General features: G+C 41.4%; 1 protein-coding gene across 3 annotated transcripts in view; it reads right to left on the bottom strand.

Moving 5' to 3' along the window:
* Positions 1–22,667, bottom strand: part of ESR1 (estrogen receptor 1) — a 387,454-nt gene that overhangs the window by 89,463 nt on the left and 275,324 nt on the right. For all 3 annotated transcript variants that reach the window (XM_060240922.1, XM_060240931.1, XM_060240927.1), the window contains one exon: positions 2,398–2,730. In XM_060240922.1, coding sequence (XP_060096905.1) covers positions 2,398–2,730 — 333 coding nt within the window. The remainder of the gene's footprint in view (positions 1–2,397; positions 2,731–22,667) is intronic.

Raw genomic sequence — 22,667 nt, 5'->3', positions numbered from 1 at the left:
GCTTCCAATTTTGCCCCAGAGATGGAGGATGGGAAAACGCAGTAAAAAGATATTATCCAGGGCAGGGAGGATTTCTACTTTAAAAAAATATTGCAAAGATGGCTCCTCCCCCCCCCTTTTTATTTGCACCTTGACTCCCTGCATCCTTTGGCCTGCTGGCTGGTGGGGAGAGAAGCTGACGCATCTAAAGCGATGAGCGGCCTCCCAGCTGGCATTTTTAAAAAGGGAAAAAAGCCTCACGAAAACCAGTGGCTCCTCTCCGCACATGCTGCTTTCTGGGGTTGGGGGCGGGGGGGGGGGCTGTCTTTGAAGCGCGCGAGCCTGTGGGTGCTCTTGCGTGCATGTGCAGGCATCCTTCTCTGACCCGGCCGGGTAACAATGAGAGAGGGAGAGACAGAAAAAGTGGCCCAACACCACCAAATTAAATTCCTGAAAGATTGGGGATTTGAACTCAAGTCTTCCAGATTCTAGTCCAGCAACCACTATACCACACTGGCCAGGAGACTTTAGTTTATTTTACCTGAATATGCCTGTGTTTGAACTTCCTTTCCTCCTTGTTAAACTCTCCCTCCTCTTCTTCTGTTGTTTCTGTACTACTGAAGTTCTAACTATAAGATTGCTTCAGGTGGGGACTTGCTTTCTGTGTTTATATTATGCACTAGTACAACTCCCAAAACACTTTGTCCCTACTCAGCTGCCATATTCTGCCACTCTTCCTCTCCAGTGAAGGCTAAGGGTGGGAGCTCAGGGGGCGAGAAATCATCCCTCTTAAAAGGGCCACGCTTATTTGGTCTAGAGATAGACTACTCTGCAAGCTCTGCCACCCAGCGCTAGATGAGGCAGGAACAAAGAGGAGAAAGTGTGTGGAAGGTGTGCGGAAGAGGGGGTAGTCTTAAACGGCGAGTATATAACAAACTCTATATTTTGAGTGGAAATGTTGGGGGGTCGTCTTATACGCCCAGTCGTCTTATACGCCGGCAAATACGGTATATATATATGTGTGTGTGTGTGGCTGCACGTATATATATGTGTGTGTGTATGTACGTATATGTGTGTGTGTGCGTATATATATATATATATACACACACACACATATATTGGCCACTGTGTGACACAGAGGGTTGGACTGGATGGGCCATTGGCCTGATCCAACATGCCTTCTCTTATGTTCTTATTTATTTCAAGCTAGAAAATAATATAGCTTGGTCTTTACAAATTTAATAGTAAACACTAGCAGGAAGTAACATGCCTTTCATCTTGGGTAGCTGGTAGTTTCATTTATAATCTACCCATCTCACTGTGTGATATATTAACTCACAGGTGTCAAACCTATCAGGCCCCTGGGCAACTAGCTGTCTTCTGCTTCCTTCTCCCTTTCTCTTGCTTCCTTCTGGGTAACAGCTTGCTTTGCAAGGTGTGCTCAATTGCACATAAGCACTACAGAGCAAAACCCCTTTTCTCCATTGGCTGAGATTCCTCCTTGGGGGAGGCAGAGCTTGTTTTGCCAGGCTCTCTCAATCTCACTGCAGAGTTACTGAGCCAAGCCTCTCTTCCTACTATTAGTTGAGGCTCTTTCCCCTCCTGGTCCCCTGGGGAAGCAAGGAAAGAGCCAGAGCTTCTTTTGTCCAGTTCCCTGGATCCTATGAGAGAAATACAAAGAAATCACCTTTAAGACCAACAAGTGCTAATGTTTTAAGCATGTTTTAAGTTCTTAAAAATCTAATGGTGTTTGTCTGTTTCCTTTATAAAGTTTATATCTCTGCTACCTAATCTTAAATAGGTATACATATGGCCCAGTCCAACATGGTCTGGCGTGACAAGATCACATTTATGTCAGAACCAGCCCTCATAACAAATGTGTTTGACACTCCTGTATTACCTGATCTGTTGAACTTTATTGTCCACCCACTCGCTGGGATGGCATAATAGGTGCAGATTCTGATATGCTTCTATTATCACTTTTTAAAATGATGGTTCCCATTAATTGTTGATATTTTGTATTTCTTTCATTTATGACCTGCTTCCTGTTAATGTAACACATGGATTTCTATTTTATTTTACCAACATATGGACACCCAAACTATTTAGATGAATGACTCTTGTTGGCTGCCTCTGTTAAGGCTCTTGGTTTTTCTTCTGTTAACTGAACCACATTTTTCACAAATGTATGGGAACAGGATAATTTTTACCCTAAGTAGGACCTTATGTGCTGATGCAGATAAAGAAGTTTGGATTTAATTTCTGTAGTTGAATAGTGTGGGTGCAGGGAGACAAAAACAAATATTCCCTAGAGGTGATTTTCACTTACATTTTATATAGATTTTAGTCAATACAGTATGCCTTGAGGTCTGTAAGTCTGAGAATATCCATTCAAACCTACTTTGCTAACATTCTTACCTGGTACCCTTTTGGCCCAGTTGATCATGTGTACCAGCTCTCTATCAGCAAGGTTTGTCAACAATGACATCATAGAAGCTTCATTGAAAGGCCTGCCAGGATCATATTCTGAATAGACAACAGGTGGTTCGGCATCAAGCAAGGCACTGACCATCTGGTCTGCAGTCAGAGACAGGGCTGGACTATTTTTCTTGGTATGTTTAATCACCAGGGGGCCTGGCCAGACTGTTGAGCTTCTTGATTCAAATGTAGCTCCTCCAGTCTTGCCATCATGCTCATCCCTTTGTCGCTTGTGTTTCAGCATTCGGCTACCCCTGCGATCTTTCCGAATCCCTGGAAGAAGAAAAAGGCATCTTAATTTCATAATCTTTTAATACCATAATATTGTCAAAGGATAAGTATGGAAAGGGCACCAGGTTTATCTTATCCAGCACTCTACCCAAAGGAAGTACCAGCCAAACATTTAATTACAAGCAATGCATGTAATAAACTTTTACAGAATAATAAACTTTTACAGAATAATCAGCTCCTAGATAATAATGAGCTACAAGCAGATAATAAAAATAAAAGAGTCACAGCTGGCATGACTGCATAGGTGTTTTGCAATCTGAGAATTATTATGTAACATCCATTGTAACATCACAAGGGATCATGGTGCATCTCTTGTATTGTGCTGTATTTGCATCTTTCTTGCAAATATTGTGTGATCCAGCCTTCTTTTTGTACACGTGTCTAAAAGTGGTTCCTTTGTTTTTGATTGCAAATATTGAGTATATTAGTTTTCTTTTCTGTGCCTCACAATCAAAAAAGACTCATGCCACTTTTATTGGACAAGCTGGGCCATAATTTACAGATGGGGAAGTATATGGGCTACTTTTTAAGCAGCAAGTACAGATTTGATGCCTACCACCTCTATCATACAACTCCCTAAATGATGCATTAATTCAAGTCCACAAAAGAACCAGGTTCCCACCAGTAAGTATATCACAGACTGACTTACAAGAAGCCAGCCTCATAGAATTAATTATCTAATTTCCACCAACTGATAAGACAGAGTGAAACAAATTAAATTAGAAGGAAAGTTCAGAGTATCAAATTAAACAATGATTTTGACTATTAAGTTAAGCTGCATATCCTTTAAAGTGGCTCAATCAGATAAATTCATCACCAGGATCACCTTTAGCGGACAGTGCTGCATTGCTGACAAAAGAGAATCTTATAACCAGTAAATGAAATTCTTCCTTCTACTGTTCATATACTTTTGCTTCTCTACTAGAAAACCCATGGTTTACAACAATGCTGCAATTCTAAAAGCATTTAAGATGCAGTTCTCTAACTGTTAGCTCTGGAATGGTCCAAATTAAGTTAGTGGGATTGCTCAGGATTTACTGCTCTGAGGATTGCCATGTCAATGGCTTGACATCTGTCTCTGAAGAAGATTAAGCCAGAAATTGATGCCAGGCTTCTGAACTCTCATACAGTCACCTGTTCATTCCAACAATCCATCAAAAATTGCTTAGAGAGTCATTATAGTCTGACAGAGAACAGAGGATTTAAATTCAGGATATATAACTCAGTTAATTAAAGACAACAATAGTAAGCATTATGATGTTGGTGACTTGGATGAGACTAACTTTATAACATATGAACATATGAAGCTGCCTTATACTGAATCAGACCCTTGGCCCATCAAAGTCAGTATTGTCTACTCAGACTGGCAGCGGCTTTCCAGGGTCTCAAGCTTAGGATTTTCATGCCTACTTGCCTGGACCCTTTTTAGTTGGAGATGCTGGGAATTGAACCTGGGACCTTCTGCTTACCAAGCAGATACTCTACCACTGAGCCACCATTCCTTCCTCTAAACTTTTAACTTTTAAACCATGAGCCCATTTATACTTAGCATCAACTTCCACTTTATTTAGCAGGCTTTACTCCTATCAGAATGTTCATATGGTGACAACCTTATATATATTCTGCCCTTCTATCTATCAAACATAGTCATAGGAGATTCTACAGAATATCTAGCATAACCTAGTCCAGGGTGTGCAGCCCACAGGCCACACCCAGTCCGGGCAGGGCTCAAATCCATCCCCTGAACAACCTTCTCCTGCTTCCTTTTCTAGGACTGCTGCTTCAGCCACACTGTAGCTTGGTTTTTCCCCAGCACCCTCAGTGGCTTTTTGCTTCCTACCTCTTGCCTCCCTCCCTGGCTCTCTCTCTCTCTGACACAAACACACAAACATACACACACACAGCTCCGTGGCTGCTTCCTGCTTAATGCAGGAGAGATACAAAGACAAGCCCTCCTCTCACTCTCACTCAGAGACACAGACACATACAGTTTCTGTTTCTTTCTCCCTGGATGTTCCTCCTCTTTTGGGGAGGAAGAGAGCAGAAGGAAAGAGAGAGAGAAAACAATGTTAGAGTGAGTCCCATGGCAGATTAAAGGCCAACAACATTTTATTCCAAGCATGAGATTTTGTGTGCAAGCACATTATTTCTTCTTCTTCCTCTTCCTCGTCCTCCGGGTTAGTGGATGGATTCTTCTGACAAGCACAATGTACACTGAGAAAATTATGTTGGCTTCTTCAGAAAAGTTATTTTTTTAAAAAAAAAATTGGATTTTTCTATTCCTATCTGGATTTATGAGGAATTAGGCATTGGAACACAGATTTGTCCCTATATTTTGGAGAGTTAAGTGATTTCAGATACCAAATGATAATAGCACACTGGTAATAAGACAGGAAAACTAGCTCTCATTTCAGTCTAGGAGAATGCATTGCCTTGAGTTTCATTATCAATTGCAATTTAGCAGTCTCTCTAATTTCCCTTTGAAATATAGTTTATATCTCCGGTACTTCTTCTTACATTTTATGGCATTCATGGCCTGGTCCAACAAAGTGACACTTACCCTATATACTCGAGTATAAGCCTAGTTTTTCTGCCCAAATTTTGGGCAGAAAAAACCCCTCCTCGGCTTATACTCGAGTCACTATTCCGCCCGCATCCCCGGAATTCCAAGGACAGCTAAAGCTGCCCCCTGCTCTCCTCTCCTCAGTGAAGGGGGAGGGGTCGTGCTGGAACTGGTGTTTTCAGTCTGACCAGAAATGACTTCTGCCTTGGTATTGTTGATTTGTGTTCTGCACCACCATTCTCCTCATCTTTCATTGCAAGCAGCATTGTGGCCTTACCTGCCACAGGAATAGTAACTGCTGCGTTTCCCACCCTCGGCTTATACTCGAGTCAATAAGTTTTCCCAGATTTTTGGGGTAAAATTAGAAGCCTCGGCTTATATTCGGGTCGACTTATACTCGAGTATATACGGTATGTCAAATCCATCCCTCATAACAAATGAGTTCAACACCTCTGATCTAGGTGGTGCTTTCATAGAAACTGATAAAGCACTATTATACCAAAATATGCCCAAAAGGCAGCAAGAAAGAACGCATTCTGAAGTGTCAAATGGGTTCTTTCTGTAGCATGTTGGTCCCAGGTTGTGAGTCTGGAATTTGTAATATATTCCTGTGGCACAGAGGCAGCTGTGGATGCCAGAGGAAGCTTCACCTACTGGGTGAGAGGCAGCAGCTGTTCTAGTACATGGCAGCTTGCAAGAAGGCAGCACCAACCTAATGGGCCCAGGAGGAGTGGGGGTGCATCACTTTCAGGACCATCTCCCACCATGCAGCAGGTGAGCACAACAGCAGGGGAAGGAAGTCTGCCGGACCAGGGCTTTAATTGGCTAGCTCTATATAAACTCAGCTGGGGTGCAGATTCACTGATCTTTGCCAAACCAAGCACTGCCCCTCCCATCTCTGAACCTTTCTCTCTCTCTCTCTCTCTCTTCCTCTTCTTTTCTTAACTCCTTCCTTGTTTTTTTTTTAAAAAAAACTTTGTAAATCAGTCAATTCTCAACAGTAAATAAGAAACTCTACTGTCAGCAAAGTGCCCTATGTTCTCATGGTTACTAATGGAGATGGTGTTTTATTTTGTAAATACTGTGTGTGTGTGTGTTTTATTTCTGTGATTAAAATGTGAGTTTTATATTAGGATTGCGATATATGTTGCTGCAGGTTTTATATTAGGATTGCGAAGTCCAATTCAAGAAATATCTGGGGACTTTGGGGGTGGAGCCAGGAGACATTGGGGGCAGAGCCAGGAGCAAGGGTGTGACAAGCATAATTGAACTCCAAGGGAGTTCTGGCCATCACATTTAAAGGGACAGTACGCCTTTTTAAATTCCTTCCTTCTAAAGGAAATAATGAAGGATTGGAGCACCTTCTTTTGGGGCTCATAGAATTGGACCCCCTGGTCCAATCGTTGTGAAACTTGGGGGGGTATTTTGGGGAGAGGCACTAGATGCTATACTGAAAATTTGGTGCCTCTACCTCAAAACACAGCCCCCCCCCCAGAGCCCCCGATACCCACGGATCAATTCCCCATTATTCCTTATGGGAATCATTCTCCATAAGGAATAATTGCCCAGTAGACATTTCCTACCCCCCACACACACCGCTTTCTGATGACCTTAAGGCGGGGGAGCCTCCAAACCTGGGGATTGGCAACCCTCTCTCTCTCACACACACACATACACACACACTTACTGGGTCTGGTTCCTCCACAACGATATCTGAAAAGAACAGGGGCTACGCTGCACTCTCTTTCTCTCTCACACACACACATACACACTCTTAGTTCCTCTGAAACGAAAGTAAAACAAACCAAGTGACTGTGTTGCTGACCCTTCCCATGAAATACTTCCTGCTCAACTTTAAAGGCACACAGACACACACACATTTTGAAACGGACCTGTTTACAGGTTTCTAAACCCGCCAGAGATCTAGAGCTGCATGGTGGCTGTGGGGGTGGGGCTTCCCCTGCCGGCCAGCTGGCCGGGGGTGGGCGAAGCCTGTAAAATCAGGGAATCCCCTGCTGGGATCTGGGGATTGGGAAGCCTATTTTATATGTACGCCTCTTGAGTAAGAAAGAAGGAGGCTGGATGGGTGATTGAAGTGTGTTGTGATTAGATGATAGCTGTACCCTAGGGGGTTGAGTTGACCAGTTTGTTGGAGAAGTGTATGAGGGAAGAGAGATGAGTGGGTGAACAGTGTGAGAGAAATCTGTGCTCTGTGTGTAAGTTCTTAGCCTAAGTGGCACATGAGGAACCTGTCTCCTGCTCCTCAAGGTAATTCACCAAGAATTGTAGCTTTTTTTTCCATGCGGGTCTCACAGCCTTCAGTTATTATCTTTTTTGGAGATTTGGGAGACTATGGGAAGTCAGCAAAGACTTGATCCTAGGCCTAGTGTGGCCTACAGGGAAGCCTGTATTGGAATAGCAACCAGGCCTACATCTTCCTGAATCCCTTCTATCCCTCTGACTGGGTGGGCAGAAATTCTGGACTGAAAACTTGCCCAATGGAGATCGAAGGGGTGGGACCTGGGAGAAAAGAGCAAAAAGACTAGCCAGAGAGGGAGGTGTGTTCTCTCTGGAAAGGCTGAGCTGGAGAGAGGCTGCAGCAAGAGAGTTCCCTCATCCAAAGAGGGTGAGCAAACGGAGCAAAAGGAGAGAACATGTAGTCAGTCATGTTGGGGCTTTTATTTTCTTTTTATCACATTTACTGTTTTTCCATTTTTCACTGTTGCACTAATAATTAAAACCCACTTATTCGTTCTTGAGCCTGGGTTATACTGCCTCGGTCCTTGCACCTTTTTGGTCATGGATAAAAGGTACTTGCTCAGAAAGAAGACACAGGGGTTGGGTGGGTGTTCTGGGCCCTCCCAGACAGATCTGTACCAGAGTGGTGGCAGCCTGCAGAGGCCCTCGCTGGTTCCCTTCCTTGTGACAGACTCCATCAGTTAACATCTTGCATTGGTGTTTTAGTTGCTATAACCTAATGCAAGTTAGCATTTAAATTCCTTCCTAGCAAAAAGGGATCATTAACAAATAAATAATACTTTCCACTTTTAAAATATGTTTATCTCTATCTGTTTCCCTCCAGCAGTGGAGGAAGACTTTTTTGTTTCCCGATACACCACCAGTAACTCTTACTGACCCTCTTCCCTGGTTGCATTGTGTCTATATATCTAAATGTTTTAATTTAACTGTTTAAATACATTATATATACACCTTTTCTTTTAATATATACTTTATTGTTTTAATGTTTTGAAGTGAAGTGAAATAAGTAAAGAGAGAAAATTAGATTTGTTTTAAATAGTAATTAAAACAAATTTCCTGCTCCTGGTCCTTTAAGTGAAATCACAGAAGACAGTACATTACAGCTGTAATCTCCACTGGGAAATCTTTCCCCTAAAATGATTCTACCTGCTTCTTCAACTAAGACCAATTCACGTTAAAGCAAACATTTAAACCAAGGTTACATAAACAGTCTTCTCCAAAGCTATTTGTAACAGTGTCTCAGGGAAGTACATTATGGGAATTACACCTGGATGCCATGCATGCATCTCCCAACACATTTGGAGCCACTGCCTTCTTCCTGGCCTTTGAAAACTGACTGTCTTTTAATGGTTCAAATAATTTGATCTGATCATTTCCTCATTTGCTCTAAAGAAAGATGCTTCCTGTCAGAACCTTGTTTAAATACATCTTTTGCACACTTTTCAAAACAAATTTCAAATACTTACAAATTTGGTAGAAAATTCTTACAGACAGCTTTTTAAATGGCAACATCAGAGAAAAACAGTCTATCCATTCTCTTTTACTTGCATCAGCAGCTGAAAATGTTCTGACACTCTGCAACTAAGATTTTAAAAGCCATACATGCAATATGGCTCATAAGATTTATAGGAATTTTTGTTCTATTGCTTCATTAATCCCATAGAAGGAAAAGAAAAGATCATTATTAACTCTCTTGAACTAAAAAGGAGTGAGAGTGCTTTTCTCTTGAAAAAATGTAAATGTTTTTAATTTTTTTTCTTTTAATCACATTTTATGAGTTTCTGATATCAAACAAGAAAAAATAAATAGAAGAAGAGCAACACAAAAAAACCCACAAATTCTTAAAAGGGGGGACCCCTACTAAACTGCCATTTGAATGAGTCACTTCTGGATTCTAATGCAACCAAATTCTTAAAATGACATTTTAATCTCACAGGTTGCAATGAGAAACAAATAGGGAAACACACACTGCCACACCATGCAAAATCTCATGGTGAAAACAGGACCCACTTGTCACAACTCTAAGAAATGGGCAACCATGTGGCAAATGGAAGTTCAACATGGGTAAGTGTAAGGTGATGCATACAGCAAATCCTAATTTTAAATATACATTCATGGAGCTTGAACTGACCAAGACTAAAATTGAAAGAGATCTTCGGGTATTAGCAGAAACCTTGATGAAAATGTCAACCCAGTGTGCAGCAATAGTGGTAAAAAGGCAACCTTTGTGTTAGAAATTATTAGGAAAGAGACTGAACATGGCCAGCATTATAATGCCCTTGTATAAAGCTATGGTGCAGCCTTATTTGGAAAACTGTGTGTAATTCTGGTTGCTATATCATCAACAACAACAAATATTGCAGAGCTGGAAAATTTACAAAGGAGTGCAACAAAGATGATTAGGAGGTTGAAGTACTTTTCTTATGAGGAAAGGCTGGAGCATCTAGAATTTTTCAGTCTAGAAAAAATGACAACTAAGAAGAAACATAATAGTAGGATTGCCAGGTCTTACCTGGCTCTGGGTGGGGGAAATCCTCTCGCATGTGCTTTGTGTGCACGGCACAATGACATCACCAAAAAGTGACATCATCACACTGAACACATCGCATAGAGATGCTCTAGCAAATTCTGGTAAAAACTCTAGAGTGGCCCCCATGCAATGCGCTCTAGCAATCTGGGTAAAAACTGCCAGAGTTTTTACCCAAATTGCTAGAGCATCCCCGAGCAACGTGCCTGGTGCAATGACATCACCTAAATGTAACATCACCACACCTGGCATGTTGTGTGCAACAGAGCTCTTTAAGGGTGGAGATCCCCCCACCAGACAGCTCCGTGCCAGTGGGCTGGGAACCCCTGCCCCCAGTGGGAGGCTGGGAACCCTACACAATAGAGGTTTATAAAATTACTAGGAATAAGTCCTGTTGTGAAGAAAAATACAACAGGCTCTTGAAAGAGGCTCTGGGTGTGCCTCCCCCAATTCTTCCCACCCAGCCAAGTGAAGGCATTTATTCCACCCCCCCCCCCATCTCAAGGGGAGCTGATCTCTGCCATCTGGAGAGCAGTTGTAATTCTGAGTAATCTCCAGCCCTCACCTAGAGATTGGCAACAGTGGTACCCCAGGAGGAAATGGCATTGTACCTGTGTGAGGTCCCACCCCTCCCTAAACCCCATCCTCTCCAGGTTCCACCCCTTAAATCTCTAGGAATTTCCTATCCTGGAGTTGACGACCCTATTTCTTTCCATTTATCTGCCCCCCCCCCCCGACTGCAGCTGACCATCACCTTTCTTTCCCTACAGCCTCTACGTAGGAAAAGGACAGTGTTTCTCAACAGCGGCGGAGGGGGGGGGAGGGAACCAAAGCAGCTTACATCATTCTTCTCTCACAACCCTGCGAGGCAGGTTAGGCTGGAAATTTATCTCTGTCTCCCTCCATTGAGTTTCACTGAGATAATCTGCTTTGTTGGCTAGCAACAGCCACTCATTTGGGAGAGAGGAGCAGACTCAGCCATTGGCACACAAGTACTGTTGACTGATAGTATGACATGCCAACGCTTGATGCCCCACAGTCCCTCCTAGCCCCAAACGATAAGGGTGCTCGATTTTGCCACCACAGGAAGGAAGATGGGGTGGAGACAGTAGCTAGTGGGAGCTCTTGTTCTCCTCCCACAGTATTAAAGCTTGGGGACAATGAATGAAGTTGTAGGACAAAGGAAATACTTCTTTACTCAGTCAATAATTAAATTATGTAATTTACTGCCAGTGGAAATAGAGATGGCATGGCCACCTTCAAGAGGGGTTTAGATAAAAATATGGAGCAGAGGTCCATCAGTGGCTATTAGCCACAGTGTGTGTGTGTGTGTGTGTGTATATATATATATAAATATTTTTGGGGGCCACTGTGTGACACAGAGTGTTGGACTGGATGGGCCATTGGCCTGATCCAACATGGCTTCTCTTATGTTCTTATGAGATGACTACAGGCATCAAGCTTTAAAAGTGTATTAGATAGATTCATGGAGGAGATATCCATGACTGACTAGCCCTGGTGGCCTGAGTAAGCTTCCATATATAAAAGCAGAAAACCTTTGAATACCAGAACTGGGAGGGAGCAGCAGGGGAGTGCCCCAGCCTCTATACCTTGTTTGGCCCTCTGGGGTAACTGGTTGGCCAACTGTATGAAACAGTATGCTGAAAGAGGGACCAGTGGTCTGATCCAGCAGGCTCTACTTATGTTCTTAAGAAAGCGCCATTTTGTGTGCACCATTCCTCCACTATGACACAATATTGAAAGCTCTACTAACTAGATTCTCTTATATGGTGTATTCATATACTTTGTTGTAGACTGCCAGGCATTGTTCTTTTTAAAGTATGTCATTTCAATTAACTATACACTGTATTTGGAAAATACAGTAGCAGATACTTCATTCTTCCATCAGAGTGAAGATTTCAAGAGCCTGTTGTATTTTTCTCAACAGAACTTATTCCTAGTAATTTTATAAACCTGTATTATGCAGGGTTCCCAGCCTTACACTGATAGAGGTTACTAGTGTCAAAGGAATGTTCCATCATTAGTGGAATGGAATCTTTGGTGCTAGCCTGTTATCAGTTACTCTGGCATAACAAGAGATGAGCAGAGGTGGTTTGCCACTGTCAGCCTCTGTATAGCAGTCCTAAGCTTCTTTGGTGGTCTGCTTCCAAGTACTTACTAGAGCTAACCCTTCTTAGCTTCTGAGATCTGGCTATCCTGGGCTATCCAGTTCAGCGCTTTTTATTTTACTCTATTTTAACTTTTTATGTCTCATAAAAGTATTGCATGGCTGTCAGACAAGATTAAACAGTCACCCTTCTTTTTAAACACCAAAATGTTTGCCTTTTGGCACGTTTATCTATTAGGAGGCCTATTTAGTTATTTATAGCAATAGTTGTTCAATGTCAGTCTCAATTAGTGAGAGGGCTGTAAGTAAGGGTGGTCCAGATTTTAGATCCAATAAACTCATACGGCTGAATCCAAAGGTCATTTCCAGCTGGAGAAGACACTTCCACCTGAAGAAGAATCATACATAAACATCTTCCACTGGTCAAAAGTGACCATTGGATTCATCCCCTAGAGATTATATTTGTGTAGCCATATTGAGATAGAAACCTGGCTTTAAAAAAAACAAAATCATAGCAGACCATTCTTACATAGGAAAATGATGGTAAGGACAGTGCAAAACTGGTTTATCTAAATATGGATTTTAAAAAAAACCATTAAAAATAAAAGGAGTATTAATGGGGATGTGGAAGTGTAACATAAGCATAAGAGGAAAAAAAGCAGAGATAGAAAATGACTTAACTGGCAATTTCCTATGGGGTCACCATCAGTTGACTGTGACTTTATGGCAAGAGCAAATAAAAAATAGAGTAGATTATTTTAAGGTATGCCGAATTTTTACAATATATCCAAGAGTGGATATTTAAATCTTATTGAGAATATTCTCCTCCCTACCTCTGAACTGTGAAATCTAAAGGCACCCACTATTTTGACTTTACATAGTGGGGTGGGTCCTACTTGTGTGCTACCACTCCACTAAGCAAAGTCTGAAGCCTTGCTCTTGCTTAAGAAGCCTTCCTCCAACATAAGTATCTCTTCCATTGGAGGAAGAGCCATTTAAGTGGGAGAAAGGCTTCTTAAGATGGAGGATGGTTTCTTAGAACAGGGATGTCAAACATGCAGGTCAGGGGCCAAATCAGGCCCCCAAAGGACTCCTATCAGGCCCCCGAGCAACTGGCAGTCATCTGCTTCCTTCTCCCTATATCTTGCTTCCTTCTGCATAACAGCTTGCTTTGCAAGGCTTGCTCAATTACTCAGGAGCTACAGAGCAAAATCTATATTTTCGCCATTGGCTGAGGCTCTTCCCCCACAGTCCCCATTCTTAAGATCAATGAGTGCTAATGTTTTAAGCAAGTTTTAAGGTTTTTAAAAAATATATTTGTGTTTGTCTGTGTTCTTTATAAAAGTTATATCTCTGCTACCTAAACTTAAATAGGTACACACATGGCCCAGCCTGACATGGCTCAGCCAAGCCAGACATGGCCCGGCCCCTCAAGGTCTCATTTATGTCAGATCCGGCCCTCATAACAAATGAGTTTGTTTTAGAGGGTAGTTGAATCCAGCCCACTGTTTGTGTTCCTCCAACTCCACCATTCTCTTATGGATTGCCCCATTTTTCTTAACATTGGAATCTCCTAGGCTGTGGCCACATTACTTCTGTGTTCTGTACAGTGGCTAGCACAAAGTGATAAACAGCCTTTAATCTGTTGTATAATAGTGATGGTAGCATCAGCATCTATGTACATTGCTCAAAATCTTTGTCAGAATAGTGCATAATGTGAGAAAAGACCCCTAATTTCACTGATATACAGACATCGTAATCACCCATTTGGTTGCCAGGGTACCTGGAGACTCAACTCACACACATCTGCCAGGGAAATGTGGGTTTGTCTACCCGAATGTGAGAGACTTATGTGAGTACTAACAGCTACAGCATTACAGCAGCACTCTGTATCTCTGGAGGAGTGCTAACCAGTAGGACAGATGGGTCTTCAGCCGCTCCGTGTGCGCACCATCTCAGCCATTGCAGTGGAAGAAGTTGCACCACCAGGGCAAGCGGCTTCCAGCCTTGACCATGAAATCCATGTTGGTAGGCTAACATCATCAGCAACTATCTTCCTGCAGTGCCAGACTCCATAACAGCAAAGCGAGAAGCTCATGTACTCAACAGCTGTCACTTATGCATAAGGCAATCAAGCTTATCTTAGGAGTGGATCCTGCCAGACTGCCTATGCTTTTGTCCAGTGGAACCCAAGACAAAGGATGGTGCCAGTAGAGGAATGATGAAGAAGAAGAACATCTTCATCTAGAGCCAAGCTTCTTTGTATAGATCGGGTGTTATCTTAGGTAGCAATCTGGCCATCTATTGTCACCTTTTAGATAAGTTTTGATAGCTTGCTAATCACTTCCACCCCAATAATTTTACTCATTCTTTTCCCTGATGTTCACCCTGGAGCCTCTCCCTTTTCCCCATTGTTACCCAATCAGTAAACAAGGCCCAATCAGTAAACAGGGCCAGGTATGCTCATTGGCCAGGTATGGGTACCCAATCAGGTGCCCCCAATAAACTGGCCATTGGACACCGCAAAGGTCCAGCCCTTATGGTCATTGTGGAACCTCCCCTTTTCTGAGGTCACTACCTGTCATCCGCCCCTGCACTTCCCACCCCCTAAGGGCCCAAGGTAGTCCTTATAACCTCTGACCCAGCTCCCTTCAGGTGTGCATCTAGCAGTACCCCATTCCTGCTGTTTAGATACATCCCTGATTTCTGATCAGTTGAGGGTCCCTTCCCCCATCTCCCTAGTTTGTTGCCATTGGAGCCTTCCTCAAAGACAACGATCAGTAATTATCACCCTGTTTGTCCATCCTTATGTTACCTCTATATATTTCTCTATATTTTTATTAGGTCTGTATGTATGTTATATGTATCTATTATCTTGTATGTGTGTTCTATATTTTTCTGTAATAAAATCATAATTGTTTTACTTAATTAGTGTCCTTAGTAAATTTAGCAATAATTTCTGGAAGTGGAATCCTATACATCCCAATAATTTTACTCATTCTTTTCCCTAATGGTCATCCTGGAGCCTCCACCTTTTTCCCATTGTTACCTGAAGGCCCAATCAGGTAACCAGTGCCAGGTATGGGTACCCAATCAGGTGCCCCAATAAACTGGCCATTGGAAACCGCAACAATCCAGACCTTATGGTCATTGCAGAATCTCCCCTTTTCTGAGGTCACCACCTGTCATCTGCCCCTACACCTCTCATCCCCTAAGGGCTCAAGGTAGTCCTTATAACCTCTGACCCAGCTCCCTACAGTGTGCATCTAGCAGTACCCCATTCCTGCTGTTTAGATACATCCCTGATTCCTGATCAGTTGAGGGTCCCTTCCCCCATCTCCCTAGTTTGTTGCCATTGGAGCCTTCCTCGAAGACTACGATGGGTAGTTATCACCCTGTTTGTCCAACCTTATGTTACCTCTGTATATTTCTCTCTATTTTATTAGGTCTGTATGTATGTTATATGTATCTATTATCTTATATGTGTGATCTATATTTTTCTGTAATAAAATCATAATTGTTTTACTTAATTAGTGTCCTTGGTAAGTTTAGCAATAATTTCTGGAAGTGGGATCCTTTATACATAGATTCTAGGTCCTTTTTGAGCCAAAGTTGCCCACCTGTCAATTTCCCAACCTCTATTGAGGGCATTTTGGCTTACAATAAAGCTCCATGTTAAAGGAACTACAAGAATTTTAAGATGATTTAAAATTTGATTACATAACAGAGAGGTTTTTTTAAAAAAAACTTAATGCAGACAATGGAGAAATGTACAAAACATTGTAGAAAAATGATCAGAGATAAGGGGAATTAAATAATGAAGAAAAGTATCCAATAAAATGTTCTCTACTGAAGACAGATCATAAAAGAGAAAACTGCATCACAGAAAAAAAAAGTTCAGATGGAATTGAAAATATATATAAAGGAAATGGCAGCTCTTACAGAAAAGGTAAAAGAATGGCCACCAAAGATCATACCCTTTTGCAGCATCAACATGTGCAAACCATATAAAGTGAACAATAAGACATCTAGACTTGAATACATGAAGAAGAATGACAAAGCGATAAAAATAGGTTTTGAGGATGGTGTATTTGAATTTGTCTGACTTTTCAAAACATTTTTATCATATAACTGATGTTGCCAAAAAGGGAAAGTTTCATTTTGAAGAAAATAGTATCTTTAAAGTTATGGCAGGATCAGACTGAACAGAGAGATGACCAGCCATTGCTCTTTCTCTTAAATTAACTGAAAAGAATGTCACATTCAAAAAGAGGATTCTGTCCCAAGTCTAACACAGTGCTGACACAGAGAACAGATCCTTTCAGGCAGACAGGTTTTCTCTGGTGCTTGGTCTTCCAATGAAATCCTGTTCATTACTAGCAGGTAAGATTTAATCACAATTCTTTCCTATTGCATTCCACGAGTATTTATTTAAACATTTAGACATTCTGGTTCAAACCACAATTATGAAATCATGCAGCTATGCATAACTGTTTTACTTGTTCATTTATTTGTTCAGGTATTTATGTACTACCTTCTGAAAGTTTCAAGGCAGTTTATAAGAAAAATAAAATCAAACAATATGTTAGGAAAAAGTTAGTAAAGCAATAAAAAGTTTATCAGTAAAGCAATAAAAAGTCAACATCAATAAATTATCACTAGTCAAATGCTTTTCAAAAAAAGGAGGGGGTTGTAATCCTTGGACATCTTGGACATCCAAGAGGGGATTTTATAAATCTCTTGTGGCAGACCATTGTAAAGCAAGAGAGACAGAGACTACTTATTGTCACTGTAAACCTGGAGCAATAATAGTGCTGCCATTAAGGCCTATCATCTACAGCTTAATCAGTGCTTGAGCTTATTAGGGGACAGACAACCCTTCATGTATGTGGGTCTAAGGCTGAGAAGATCCAGCAAAGATCCAATGTCTAAACTGAACTTGGAAGCAAAATGGCAGCCAACATAATAGTTGCAAAATAAGAGTTGGATGAGGACATAATCCAAGGCTGGCTCAAGCTAGAGAGCTACTCCAGATGCTCTAAAGCCATATTTCCCCTATACAAAGGATCCAAAGAGGGATGCAAAGGAAGTGCTTTTCTATGCAGCCTGTCTTGGCTGGATTCATAGTGGTGTTAGATATAAGAGGAAGTAAAAGTGGGCCCAGGTCTGGCTGAGTGGGGAATTCCAACACCAGTCTCCCAGATTCATATTTTTAAAATTTGCTCTATTCCCTGTACACACTGGCTGACTCTCCCATCATTTAGTCTGATATCACAGTCTTATGTATACAGAATGGGCAGGCCAGCCTTGAGTGAAATATAAAATCCCATCAATTTATTCCCCCCAAGAATCAGAAAATATCTCATTAATTTGGTACTGAGACAGGGGAGAAACCCCCAAACAACAGACAGACTTCACAAAGAACTTTAAGGAATTTACAGAGGAATCAGCACAACAGAGTAAGGCTTATGACTGTTCAAGATACAGTTATAGGTTTACAATATTTGAAGAGACGGATGGTTATTGCATCACCTTTGCTACAGTCAGCCTAATGGTTACTGGCACAATACAGCAACAATGGAGGTCTACAATCCCATAGGTCTGAGCACCAGACATGCACTTAGGTCTAACAAGGATAACGGTACTCAGTGTTTGTTGACTGTGGGCCCTGCGGCCAGTCCTGGCCCATAAGAGCTAACTGCTGAAACTATCATATCCAACATATTCAGGGTTGTTTTTTGAACATCCAGTTAGATTTTTAAAATTTGCAGTTAATAATACTCTCCATATCACAGAAAAATGAAGTAGAAGAACACCTTAATTACACACTGAGCAAAAAAACTCCAGATGACTTATTTGTCTTCTTTGCTTGTACATATTTACTGATATTTATCTCCTAATGCACAGACATTATGAACAGAAAAACCTTTAATGCAGTTATAATCAGGCTTATAGCTATACAATTTGATATATAAAAGAACAAATAAATAGTTCAGGTGCACTCACATTGGACATAAGGAAGACATGTGTCTTCCCATACATATACTATGACCACCAATAGTAGAAAACCATCCATTTTTAGAAAGCCTACTTTTGAGCAATACATTTACAGTCTGTGTTCTCTGAACTTTAGAATCTGTTTGCTATCATACTAAAATTGCTAGATTCCAGTCTAGTAGTAACTTAGAGACCAACAAGATTTTTGGAATATAAGCTCCCAGGAGTCAAAGCTCCCTTCATTTTTAAAAATTATTTATTTCCAAAAGTTCATACCCCAAAAAATCCTCCTGACCTCTAAGGTGCTACTGGACTGGAATCTTGTTCTACTGCAAACCAACACAGCTACCCTCTGAAACTTCTACAAATGAACACCTTGATCTGGCAGTACAAAAATTGCTACTAATTGCATTCTACAACTGCAACATCTTTCCAAGCGGGGTTTGCAGACCACACACTTTCTAGGGATGTGCAATCAGAACTCTGTTAATCAAAGTCTGACGTGTAGAACACCCACTTATGACTGAAATCAAAACGAGATTATTTTTTACACTTGTGAATGGTTGAAAAACTTCCAGTCTGGCAGTTATTCTGACTCTTGTCTAGTGACATTTCTTCAGGTAAGGGAACCAGCACTGACAACAAGGGGAGATACTGACTTTGTAGATATCCTATCAAAGCAGTCCATCTTCTCACCAAACAGGATATTCTGATTGTGTTTTAATGCACACGGTTTTCCTCTTTCTACTAATAAATCCACGATCTCAAGGGCTTTAGGAATGTTTTGTGTTTGTGTGTGCTGGTTCTTTCTCTGCATCTATGCTTGTTGGAGAGGGGACAAAGATTTTGCTTGTACCCAATAGGGTCAATAGGGAAGGCAGAGGGTATAGCTTCCCTGCCCCTATGAAAGGCAGCTACCCCATAGACTGCAGATGCAGAGGTGGAGGCCAAAGCTCCTTGCATTGAAACAGCTAGACAGCCAGGTTGCTCTGCAAGAGATGAAAGCTTTGGTTGTACATGCTGGGAGGAAGGCAGGGCTGAAGAGAAGGGGGAACAGAATTTAGGCTCAGGCTGTGCACCGTCAGGCCATAGGCAGCTCACCCACCCTACTGATTGGGAGGGAAAGAAGCAGAGGCTCCCTCTCTGTGATTGTACAGAACACACGAGGGTTGCCAAATCCAATTCAAGAAATATCTGGGGACTTTGGGGGTGGAGCCAGGATACATTAGGGGTGGAGCCAAGATCAAGGCTGTGACAAGCATGATTGAACTCCAAAGGAAGTTCTGGCCATCAGATTTAAAGGGACGGCACACCTTTTGAATTCCTTCCTTCCATAGGAAATAATGAAGGATAGGGTCACCTTCTTTTGGGGCTCATAGAATTGGACTCCCTGGTCCAATCTTTTTGAAACTTGGGGGGTATTTGGGGAAGAGGCACTAGATGCTATACTGAAAATTTGGTGCCTCTACCCCAAAAAACACACCCCCCCCCCGAGCCCCAGATACCCGCAGATCAATTCTCCATGATTTTCTATGGGAATAAATCAACATAGGGAATAATAGAGTTCCCAGCAGACATTTCCCTCCCCTCCCCTCGCTTTCTGATGACCCTGAAGCGGGGGGAGGGTCTCCAAACCAGGGGATCCCCTGCCCCCACCTAGGGATTGGCAACCCTAGAACACGCACACACAACTAGGAGGTATGAGAGACCATCACTGTGATGAGAGACCATCACTGTGATGAGAGATCATCACTGTGATGAGAGACCATCACAATTGATTCCCAATATGACCTCTTTAGAATGTCTTTACTGTATTTCAAAGAAGCTGCAAGAGTAGCTAATATTTAGTAATCCATGGATTTATATTAAGGCGGGTAAACAAAACCAGACTCCACAGGCAAGGGGAGCTAAACCCCTCCTCTCCCCACACTTATCTCACTGGATGTGACTGTTCGACGCACATTTCCTGGCTATACCCCAAAAGAACAAGATGACTAAACTTGGTGGAAAATAATGAAAGTACAGAAATGCAAGGAGGAAAAAAGACTTTCCACCCACTGGTTGAGCATCCCAGGAAAGGAGGAAAAAATACTTAATTCACAGGCAGTATTTTCCACCTGCCTATGTTCATGCTGCATGAGAGATTTTTTCACTGTCTGCAATTTTGCATGTAAGTTTCCTTGAAAGAGAATAATAGTTTCTGACAATTTCATCCCAGTTGGAGTGGGAACTTGCTATTAAAACCGATGGAAACAACTATCAGATTAATTTCCTAGTACATCTACCAATATTAATGAATCTTCTTGTTTAAATAAAAAGACCAAATCTAATTATTCAAACAACTTCACTATTCTAGTGATTGTATTTTTTGCTTTGATTGCTTTCTTTTGTAGATAGTGTTGTTCTGGTATCAAGTGAGTGTGGAACAGAGCAACCAATATCAGGTATTTCAAAAATATTAGGAAGATGGCAATTAAAGCCAAGAAGAATATTGGTTCAGTGCTTGTAATGTTTCATGATGTTAACTACATACTGCTATTGGTACATATGACAATCAATGTTCCCTCTAAAAGCAGAGCCTTGTCAGCAAAAATTCTACTTTGTGAGTTACTGGCATTAAAGTTGTGAGCTACTGGATAAATTATTGTGCTCTGGAGTCATCCTTCCTGAGCTAAGACAAAAATGTGTGAGCTGGAAGCTAAAAATCTGTGAACTAGCTCACGCTAACTCAGCTTAGAGGGAACACTGATCATGATGGGTGCTTATGTGCCAGTTCAACAGTTTTTAAAATTGGAGTTTACGTAATTTTTAAAATAGGATTTAAACTTCTAATATTTTAGATTCTTAATTTAATTTTTTTTAAAAAAAATCAGACTAGGTTGATTTGTCTTCAATATCTGCAGAACCCAGAAATTTTTTTCCTGTGAAAAAAGCATGTATCATTGTACAGCTACTTCTAATTAGTTCAGAATGTTTTGTCTAGTTGGCATAACCCAGCCAATGCCTTTGCAATTTTTAAATAAATTATGAATTACTTGTCTATATTTTGCAGTTATCCACTGTGACATCCCTGGCATAAAATATACAAGACACCCAATTAAAAACAATCACAATCTGACAAGATGTCTTCCTCCTAGCTAATTTTGTACATTTATTTACATGTTTTTGCTGTTCCTTGTATTCTTACATTTTGGGCATCATATTCCTGCTGAAGTACCATGGGATATTTATTTCTGTTCCTAGATAATTGTTTTCCAATATATTATCTGCTATGAAGCCTACGTATTTAGGCAGTACAATTACTTTTCCACTCCCCTTTAGATTTATGCTACAAAAGAAACTCTGATTTCTACCTTGAACTAATAATCCGTTACATATGTTAAAGAAATATTGTGCATGTGCAGAACAGCTGTTCAGCATATGCATCTAATATAGACTAAATCCAGAAAACAAGAATCAATCTGCCTTCCATGTATGCCACGTGGATTATATCCCAAAATATCCTATGCAGATTGGTAGTCCAGACCAATGTTGTGTGTGTAAATAAAGGAACAATGCTGATGTTGTCTTCCTGGGGAGGACTGTATTAAAAAAACCACAATGCAACCTTTTAAAAACTACATTCCTTGGTCTAATTATTATCCTATAGTAACATGTAATAAATCTTACCCCATGTGCTGACATCATCATGTTGAATCTCTACTCCCGCCAATTACAACCAATGACATAAACAGTGGCAGCTCTAGGCAAGGCTCCCCGCCCCTGTCCCTGGCAAGGGTGAGCACAGCGGCTGTGTGGCACAATGGCTGCACCTTAGAGCACACGCTGCCAGGCTGCTGTAGCTCTGCCTCCCGCATCTGAAACATGAGGAGGAGCAATGGGAGCCTGGTGATGCGCTCTGAGGTGAAGCCGCCCTGCTGTGCTGTGGCTGAGCCTGGCTATTTCCCTCACTGCAGAGGCGTGGGTGGGTGGGAGGCCCCTAAGCAGCGCCTCCCCCGGGGCTATGCCCCAGGCAGACTCCTAAGGATGCCTAGTGCATAGGCTGCCCCTGGACATAAAGCCAGAAGCCAGACAACACACACTGGGTTTACACTACAATATAAAGCAATGAATCAGTTTTCAATACACCCACAATGCTCTGTTGAAAGTCATCTATAGGGATTTGTCACAACAAATAAGAAATACTAGCATGCAAATCATGTGCCTTTTAGCAAAATTACTGGATGTCAAAGTAATTCCAGAGATCTTTTTTCTAGAATGCAAAGTAGCAAAACCATTTTATAATAAAGAACAACAACAACATCTTTATAATTCTCTTTGGTTCAACATTGTATTGGTAGTATTAGTACTTGATCTTTATTAATAATTTATGTCTATAACAGGGGTGGCCAAACTTGCATAACATAAGAACCACATAGAATAAACATCAGATGTTTGAGAGCCAT

The sequence above is a fragment of the Heteronotia binoei genome, chromosome 1 (assembly GCF_032191835.1).
Source record: "Heteronotia binoei isolate CCM8104 ecotype False Entrance Well chromosome 1, APGP_CSIRO_Hbin_v1, whole genome shotgun sequence".
Classification (NCBI taxonomy): Eukaryota; Metazoa; Chordata; class Lepidosauria; order Squamata; family Gekkonidae; genus Heteronotia; species Heteronotia binoei.
The sequence above is the reverse complement of the archived record's forward strand: the minus strand, read 5'-3'. Positions and strand labels throughout refer to the sequence as shown.